Genomic DNA, 9,950 nt, shown 5'->3' with positions numbered 1-9,950 from the left:
CTAAAAACTAACACACCACACACTCAGCATCTCACTACCTACACTAGCAACTGAACATTACTACACGTTCTAACATCTAATACCAAAATGTAATCAGTACCAAACACGGTCTCAGAAAACAGACAAAACACAGCAACTACACAGCATCTCTCTCTCTCTCTCTCTCTCTCTCTCTCTCTCTCTCTCTCTCTCTCACCCATACACACAGAACAGAGAGAAGACGGACATTGGACCATGTACAATTATCGGCTTAAGTTATCCGGCAGTAGTCTTTAGAGATTTTAGAGTTCACATGCCGCTTGAGAATTGCGCTCCACCTTAAACTGGGCAGAATGTAACTCTTAAGCCATTAAGGTGGACCAGAAAAACTGAAATAAGAACTTGTCTAATAACAATGGACACTACAGATGCACTGCGCACTGAACGTGCAGTTGAAAATTAGAATAGTAAGCCGGCGAATAACAGAAAATCCTACTGGCAAAGGTATTTAAGGTGGAACAACTTATTCAATTAAAGGTGCTAAATTAACTTTAGCTTCGTAACATGAACACGAAAAAAAAAACATAGTATTAATCGTATTGGGTTCAAAACCGTTATTTCCGTATGGGATAGGTTAAAGGCTTCGTTTTTGTTTTCCAGAAAATGGCTAAATATTCTGATACAATCGTACCTTTACCACAGCTGAGCGTTGCCGCCGGACGCTATTACCGGTCGCTCCAAAACAAATATACGTCAGGGCGCAATCCCAATCCAAACAAAAGCCAGGACGAAGTACCCTTAGTAGGGAGAAACGACGTTCTTAGGCTGTACGTACAAAGCCACAATGTTGTAGCGCGCGGATAATGAAGCCTAGCATTGTCTTGCTGAATTAACCATGGATTTCACAGGAAAAGAGTTTCAGTTTATATTTAAATTTAAGTTTATAATTTTAAAGTGTTTATAAAATATACCAAATTCAAGTTTTTCACCAATTAAACATAGTTTACAAAACAGAGACTGCTGATTGCAGTCTACAGAAACTTCCCTGTACTTCAAGAGAGTCTACAAGGGCACAGGGGATTGGAACACAGCCTATGGTGGACTCTTCGGTTACGGTTGCAGCTGCCTGGAGTCGCCGAGCTACACCAGAAAATACACATTCAAACAGACGTTTCTTCAATATTTTCTCTGGAGTCTATCACGTCTAAAGAAACATAATCGGCCGACTTATATCATGTAAATTTGCCAGAAGCTTATATCAGAAGACATAATGCAAAAATTCTACAGCTGCATTTGTTATTACACCGATAATATTTTCCTGGAGGACTATAAGCTTCATGTTCGGTTCACTTCAGAAGAACTGTTTAGGAAAGACTATCAAAACGTAAGCTCTAGCGAATGGATTTAACGTGCTGTCGCTGAACTCTCTCAAGTGAAACGCCTCAGAAGTGCCCTTCATGTTCACAGAATGTCTTTCTCCCTTTCCAGACACTGTTGTCTAAATTAAATATCTATCGCTATAATATCCACACATTTTATGCCACATTACACCTTCATAAGCTTAAAACGGATATAATTATACACAAATAAGGTCTAATTACAATAAGCAACTGCTCTCATAACTTTTTCAAGGGTAAACTGGTATTAATAAAATATTTATGACTTGTGAGAATAAGTGTGTACATAGGTTCATGTCAGTTTTCATGACTGACTTCGGTAGGGGTCATGTTCAATAAGGTCAGAAGAGAGATGCTTTGTGATATTCTGTAAATTGATGTTCTCTTCATGTTTTAGACTCTTAGGTCTTTGGGTTGCATAACTGAAGCCCAGTTTAACAACATTTTTCAAAAAGTGAGTACAAAATTATTTTATTATTATTATTTTCTGGGTATTTGGAGCAAAAAGTTTTAAGCTGTACTTTGTATCTAATTTCCATAGATTTATGCAGAAGTTGAAAGACGGAAGAATCTCGAACTTCAATCATCTGAGAGGAAAGAGGCCATTAAAGCAGTATACAAACCCCTTCATCAGCATGTTTACAACTTACAGGTTAAAGCACTTATCTGTAGAATCAAATTCAAGGGATAAGTATTACAGTATTAATATTGCAGTGAAATTTCATATTTAAAAATATCTAAAGCTGTTTAATTGGAAATACATTTTTAAAATGCAATGGCTTTTCCAATTTCATATTAATGCATTTCTAATTTAAATGATGTTTAACCATTTTTTATGCAATGACTATTGCATCTAACTAATTTGTGATGTGAAAATGTAAATGGTTTAATGTGTATTTTCACTGTTTACATTGACATTGGGGCAGCACGGTGGCGCAGCAGGTAGTGTCGCAGTCACAGCTCCAGGGACCTGGTTTCCTCCGGGTGCTCCGGTTTCCTCCAACAGTCAAAAAAAAAAAAAAAACCACGTTGGTAGGTGGATTGGCAACTCAAAAGTGTCCGTAGGTGTGAGTGTGTGAGTGAATGTGTGTGTGTGTGTTGCCCTGTGAAGGACTGGCGCCCCCTCCAGGGTGTATTCCCGCCTTGCGCCCAATGATTCCAGGTAGGCTCTGGACCCACCGCGACCCTGAACTGGGTAAGGGTTACAGATAATGAATGAATAAATATTGACATTGGCGCTGCAAAATCAAATAAGAAAAATAAATATCACTTAATAAAATTATGTCAATTTGGAAAGAGCTCAGAATCGTTTTATACTGACAATGTTAAGAAATGCAAAATGAACGAATGTGCAGTCAATATGATATAATTCCGATATTGATATAAAAAAAACATAAAAGCCACAGAAAAGCCAGAAAAAACAAGAAACATGACATCACCATCAAACATAAACCCGCCGGCTTTCTTAATTTTAATACGTTTAAACTAAATTTAAAATTGAGGGCAGTGAACTAGGCAGTGCCCTGCAATGAACGTCACTGTTATCTGTCAATGCAACCTTCTTCTCCCACTCTTCACACACTGATAGCAACACCGCAGGAGAAATGCTAGCACAAGCTTCCAGTATTCGTAGTTTCATGCGCTACTATTATATATATACAGTGCCTTGCGAAAGTATTCGGCCCCCTTGAACTTTTCAAACTTTTGCCACATTTCAGGCTTCAAACATAAAGATATAACATTTTAATTTTTTGTGAAGAATCAACAACAAATGGGACACAATCGTGAAGTGGAATGAAATGTAATGGATGTGTCAAACTTTTTTAACAAATAAAAAACTGAAAAGTGGGGCGTACAATTTTATTCGGCCCCTTTACTTTCAGTGCAGCAAACTCACTCCAGAAGTTCAGTGAGGATCTCTGAATGATCCAATGTTGTCCCAAATGACTGATGATGATAAATAGAATCCACCTGTGTGTAATCAAGTCTCCGTATAAATGCACCTGCCCTGTGATAGTCTCAGGGTTCTGTTCAAAGTGCAGAGAGCATCATGAAGACGAAGGAACACACCAGGCAGGTCTGAGATACTGTTGTGGAGAAGTTTAAAGCCGGATTTGGATACAAAAAGATTTCCCAAGCTTTAAACATCCCAAGGAGCACTGTGAGAGCAATCATATTGAAATGGATCGAGTATCAGACCTCTGCAAATCTACCAAGACCCGGCCGTCCCTCTAAACTTTGATCTCGAACAAGGAGAAGACTGATCAGAGATGCAGCCAAGAGGCCCATGATCACTCTGGATGAACTGCAGAGATCTTTATGGAAGAGTGGCAAGAAGAAAGCCATTTCTGAAAGATATCCATAAAAAAGTATCATTTAAAGTTTGCCACAAGCCACCTGTGAGACACCAAACATGTGGAAGAAGGTGCTCTGTTCAGATGACACCAAAATTGAACTGTTTGGCCACAATGCAAAATGATATGTCTAGCACAAAACCAACACTGCTCATCACCCTGAACACACCAACCCCACTGTCAAACATGGTGGTGGCAGCATCATGGTTTGGGCCTGCTTTTCGTCAGCAGGGACAGGGAAGATGGTCAAAATTGATGGGAAGATGGATGGGGCCAAATACAGAACCATTCTGGAAGAAAAGCTGTTGGAGTCTGCAAGAGACCTGAGACTGAGACGGAGAGTTGTCTTCCAACAAGACAATGATCCAAAACATAAAGCCAAATCTACAATGGAATGGTTCACAAATGAACGTATCCAGGTGTTGGAACGGCCAAGTCAAAGTCCAGGCCTGAATCGAATCGAGAATCTGTGGAAAGAGCTGAAGACTGCTGTTCACAAACGCTCTCCATCCAACCTCACTGAGCTCAAGCTGTTTTGCAAGGAAGAATGAGCAAGAATTTCAGTCTCTCAATGTGCAAAACTGATAGAGACATACCCCAAGTGACTTGCAGCTGTAATTGCAGCAAAAGTGGCGCTACAAAGTATTAATGCAAGGGGGCTGAATAATATTGCACACCCCACTTTTCAGTTTTTTATTTGATAAAGTTTGACACATCCATTACATTTCATTCCACTTCACGATTGTGTCCCACTTGTTGTTGGTTCTTCACGCAAAATTAAAATTTTATATCTTTATGTTTGAAGTCTGAAATGTGGCAAAAGGTTGAAAAGTTCAAGGGGGCCGAATACTTTCGCAAGGCACTGTAAATGGCCCACCCTGTATATTAAAATATTCAAAATGTGTTTTGAAATAATATAATTGTTATTGAGCCCCTAAAGGGACTGGGGGAAAAAACAAAAAAAGACTATTGATTTTGCGTTCCCTCGCAAATAGTTTTGCGTTCCCTTGCAAATACTGTGTGGGCTCTGTAGTACTGTGCTTGCTGTTGATTATGTGCTTGATGTGCGTGTCAGGTGAACTATAGAGCAGCTCATTGAATTTTACTTTGATCTTGGACTGAAATTTAAAGACATAGCATCTCTTCTCAGCAGAAAACATGGATGTGTCATTGGGGAGCACCAACTGAAACGTTTGTTGCTGTGTTGTTAACTGCTATGAAATGAGGATGAAAGAATTTAAAGTGCAAGCGCATGGACAAGGGTTATGTGAACAGTACAGAGACACAGACAGTGAACACAGTTTCCAAACAGTGGGAGAGAAAGAAGAGTGAACACCTAAAATAATGTGTAGCTATTGGTAGTGTATTGGAGTAATGTGTGTATGTGTACAGAAAATGGTATCCTGTTTTTACTGCAGCTTTAAAAAAAAAGAATTTCCCAGATAAAACGAAATGCATGGCGAGCTCCACAGCCGAGTCTGGAGCCACGTCTCTGTAAAAATCAGTCTGCAACATGCCCTGAGATCTCTGTGTTGAGCAACTGCCTTACACCCTCCATCTTGTTATTGAATGACTGGATTTTTGCAAGAGACTTTGCTTGGTAAAGGTTTTTCGTTAAGATACTTAGCTTGACCCCTACCCCAGTCAATAACAATAAAAAAACCCAGCCGTCCACACTTTTACTTTCTTTCACTAAGCCGCCTACGTCTCATACGCCTGTTACTATGGAGATACGTGGAGCTACGGCGTTCTGACTAGCACTTTCAGGATGCTACCGAACGTATCTAAACTTGTTCACAACTTCCTCTGATGTTAGGCAGTTCGTTACAGATGTATGAACGATTCGCACTGGCAACGAAACTGTGTGTTAGTCGAGATAAATAAATACATATATAATATCTGTTTCAAGTGGCTGAATTTCCCTGGAAACTGCAGTGTCCTGATGTGTTGACTGAGCCACAAAGACAATTGTGTATCATAAAACATTTGCAAAGGAGCGCAATGTATTTGCGAGGGAACGTAATTGTGTTTGCGGGGGAACGCTTAATCAATAGTCTTTTTTATTTTTCCCCCAGTCCTTTTAGGGGCTCCGTATTATTGAAACATTTTATATTACAATATATATTGATATTGAATTATCATCCAGCCCTAGTTATGGACTGTGTGTGTGTGTGCAGGAATCTTTCCTGGCCCCTAAGTTTTTACAAATAATAAAATACTGTCACTCTGATGGGGCCAATAAAGAAGGACTAATGGACCTTATCCACTCAGAAGCAGGTGAGTTTTTAAAGGTTTATCATATAACTTAGAATTAGATTAAAATCAGCCATAGTACACAATTAGATTTTTGTTAAATCATTTTTGTTTACAGCTCCTAGAGTGTACCGTTTCCCAGTCTTTACAAAGGATTTCTGCAGGGATTTTGTAGAAGAATTGGAGCATTTTGAGAAGTCAGAGGCTCCAAAAGGAAGACCAAACACTATGAACAACTATGGGGTAAAAATGTATATTTTATTTGTGATATTTCTTTGATAATATGTAATATAGTATAACATTCTGATGAAAATGTTTCATAATACACTCTAGATTACACTAAATGAGTATTAATCCATACTGGAATGTTTTTTTTTTTTATATATATTTTGTTTAAAAGTAATTAATAAACATGCAGAATTACATAGTTATGTAATGAATTATGATAGCTCAGTATGTGAGCTTAAATGGGGCAGTATATAAGCCAGCAGAATTTAACAGCTGCATATTTTAAGAATGCCAATTCAGTATAAGGAATTAGAAGAAATGTTGTTTAAAATTCAAACATCAAACATCAGTTAAAGTTCTGGCTAGCATTATAGTGCTGTATATAATCATTAATTTCATTTAGTTTGATAATCTTAAAATAATGGTTGATGTACAGTAGAAGTTAACAATGCAGCTCTCCATGTGGCAGACTAAGGTTTGGTTCCCTTCTACGGCAAACAAACTATGGTATAGTAAATGAGTGCTTAGGCCGTTATTAATTTGTTATATAATTAGACCCACAGAGCTATTATTGAAAAATAATCGTTAAAATTGGCCAGTGGACCACCAGAAGGTCCTTTGTGGTTCTCGGTCAAGTGGTTAACATTCCGTGTCCTAACTGATTCTAATTCAGATCCTGCTGAACGAGCTGGGCTTTGATGAGGGTCTGGTGACCCCCTTGAGAGAGCTGTACCTTCGGCCCCTGTGTGCATTGCTCTATCCGGATTGTGGTGGTCAGTGGCTCGACAGTCATAAGGCTTTTGTTGTAAAGTATGCCATGCATGAAGACGTGGATCTCAGCTATCACTATGACAATGCTGAGGTCACTCTAAATGTCTCACTGGGAGAAGATTTCACCGAAGGAAACCTGTACTTCGGAGACATGAAAGAGGTACAGAAAAAGGACAGATAGCAAGCATTTTCCATTTTATGAGCTCCTGCTATATTAAAGCACCACAGAAAGTGTCACAAGTGAACCAGCTTGCACTACTACAGACCCAGATCCTGTTCCAGATCCTGAAACACTGAAATAGAGGTCTGCATTCACAATGGACTTTTAGTGTCCTACACTATTTGTGGGTTGGTGCAGGTTTAAAAAAAAATGTGTCCCAAACAGACCTCTACTTTGAACCCTGATAGGGGAGAAGAAACTGCAACCTAGAGGAGCATGGCGACTTTGTCGTTAAGTGAGAGGATGCCTTACACCCTGTGGAACCTGAAACTGGGGGAATGGGGCTGTCTTGCTCTAAACAAGGGTAAAACTTGCACAACCCTACAGAACTCATAGGCTGTTTCTCAATACAAAGTACATCAAGTTCGAACTGCTGTACTTAGTAGTACAAACTCCCGAGGATGCGGTGGACATTTTTTAATTGGAACGCTAGCGTACTCAATGAGTCACTGTTTCTGTGGCGTGAAAAAGGTTAGTGTGAAATGCATTGTGGGATATCTGACTCTCTCTCAAGTCTACAGAAGTCATGTCCCAGTGCATCCTCAATATTATTGTTATTTGAACTGTACTAGGCTAGATGTGGACTTTTTTAATGGTACAGTACTTGGGCTGAGACTGATGACGTTTCCCAAGAAAACAAGGACACAAGTACAGACAAGAATACGTATTGAGAAACAGCTATGGACTCATGTTCCACCAGCTGAGCAGCCTCGTTTACTGATGCCAAACAAAAACCCATTTTCCATACCAGCCCTAGCAGATGGTTATGACTTGAGCTGCCTTGGGTTCTGATTTAGGGCAAGTCTGCCCCCTTCCTCAAGGTTGGAGTTTTCGTCTACAGTTCCTGAGTCTGAGGGGCTGGAACTCTGGTAGAGCAAGCAGACCCTGTTACAAAGTTTGAAGACCCCTAGTCAAATGACTAATGATTTTAAATGTCTAAGTGAAAATTACTTAACACATTCACAACAGGGAACACACTGCAGGGAAAAAATTTAATCATTTTAACTACAAAAAGTAGCATCATATGTTTCCATCGTATGTTTTAAAATCCTATATATGATTATATTTATATTATTAACATGTCTGATTCGTCCAAACCTGTGAACAGTCTCTTGTTTGTATGTTTATTGGTTTGTGTTGGTTGCAGGTTCCTCTGAGTGAGACGGAGTGTGTGGAAGTCGAGCATCGTGTGATGGAGGGTCTCCTCCACCGGGGGCAGCAGATGCATGGAGCTCTGCCCATAACCTCTGGTGAGCGCCGGAACCTGATCGTGTGGATGAGAGCATCCCATCAGAGGAGAAGTCTCTGCCCGATGTGTGGCCGGACTCCCTGCCTGCAGCCCAGCCTGGGTTTTGGAGATGGCTTCACATCAGAAGATGACCCACCTGCCGGAACCTGCACTTTAACTTGACTTTAACAGGACTATAACAGGAATGCAGTCCTATTCACATTGGATTGGTTTATCGGAGTACACCTGTAAACATTTTTTTTTTTTTGATGAAGCTCACATCCGGAAGTAATAAAATAACCGAAGACTGAGTTTCTAATCAGTGTGTTTTCTGCATTGTTTTTTCTTTACGGTGTCTAAGTAGCCAAGAGATGCTGGAGTAGAGAAAGGGCACTGGCAATTACTTCAGTTTTGGGGCAAACAAGAAAAAAATGTGAGAGTAATTTGCCCAGAAATGAATAAGTTGTGTCCCTTCATCTGTGCACTAACTGACTGGATTGAGTGTAAAGTATTCAAGGATTACATTAATGGACTGGATGATTATATTTGGTGAAAAGCAGCAGTCAAAAAAGCTCTGGGAAAACATTGAGGTTTATATCCAGAACAAACTAAAATATCCAAGAGTGCTGCTGAGTACAGAAAGCACTCAGAAAAAAATGGTAAGTACTTCAGCCAAGGGAGGAAGAAGAAAAGCAAGACATGACCAGTTTGGCTAGATATAAATCACAGAGGAGCTCCTATAAAAGAAGATGTTGCCCTTGGACCCCATGTAAGGATGATCCAACAAAAGTAGGGCTTTTGATGCATTTTCAGTGGAAACACTTGGATCACTTTTTTTTTTTTTTTTTTTTTTTTTGCAGGATTTGCAGGTATCTGTGATATCTGTTATCTTGTCCAACTGAAGGGTATTTGTGCAATTGAACAGTTGTGCCTTTGGTCAACTCTGTAAAGCTGTATTAATCAAATAAATGTTATATGATTATATGTTACATAATTCAGTTGCTATTTATTTTGGACACTGTTAGTGGACAATAAATACACTGTAATAAATTAATTGTCATGAGCATATTTGTTATACAACATGTCCATAAGAAGAAAATACAGATGACTGTATATACAAGAGCACAGATATACAACAATAACACAAGTCAACAAACCCATTCAAGCATCCTATTAAATTAGGTCATAGTTTGGACACGCCTACTCCAAATCTCTTTGACATTATACACATGTCCAATAATGGTACATCATAACTCCACATATTTTACTCCAGTCAGAAACCGGGACCTTCCTCCAACATTGGCTCAAACATATTAATTAGAGTCACACATTAGCTACAAGTTTCAATTTAAGTTCATAAAATTCTTAAATTCATAAAATATATATATTTTTTATTATACACTTTTTGTGCACATAATTTTCCTGCCAAAGCAGCCATCAAATACTAGTTATTTATTATTCATTAATTGCTTCTAGTTTTTCAAAGAACTCACAAATCAGAAGTTTCATCTTAGAAGCAA

General features: G+C 39.0%; 1 protein-coding gene across 4 annotated transcripts; it reads left to right on the top strand.

The window, feature by feature from the left end:
* The first annotated feature begins 430 nt into the window (after positions 1–430).
* On the top strand, positions 431–9,378 carry LOC136677104 (2-oxoglutarate and iron-dependent oxygenase domain-containing protein 2-like). Of its 4 annotated transcripts, none has more exons than XM_066654518.1 (7): positions 431–483; positions 1,774–1,830; positions 1,918–2,028; positions 5,908–6,007; positions 6,102–6,226; positions 6,885–7,142; positions 8,350–9,378. In XM_066654518.1, the coding sequence occupies exons 4-7, from the start codon at positions 5,983–5,985 to the stop codon at positions 8,611–8,613; spliced, it is 672 nt and encodes a 223-aa protein (XP_066510615.1). In that variant the 5' UTR covers positions 431–483; positions 1,774–1,830; positions 1,918–2,028; positions 5,908–5,982; the 3' UTR covers positions 8,614–9,378. The 4 variants fall into 4 exon arrangements, with proteins under 4 accessions (XP_066510615.1, XP_066510613.1, XP_066510616.1 ...); XM_066654516.1 differs by lacking the exon at positions 431–483 and adding an exon at positions 1,055–1,363; XM_066654519.1 differs by lacking the exons at positions 431–483; positions 1,774–1,830; positions 1,918–2,028 and adding an exon at positions 5,545–5,562.
* The last annotated feature ends 572 nt before the right edge of the window (positions 9,379–9,950 follow it).

This window comes from Hoplias malabaricus, chromosome X2 (genome assembly GCF_029633855.1).
Source record: "Hoplias malabaricus isolate fHopMal1 chromosome X2, fHopMal1.hap1, whole genome shotgun sequence".
Taxonomy (NCBI): Eukaryota; Metazoa; Chordata; class Actinopteri; order Characiformes; family Erythrinidae; genus Hoplias; species Hoplias malabaricus.
This window is presented reverse-complemented; position numbering and strand designations above follow the sequence as displayed.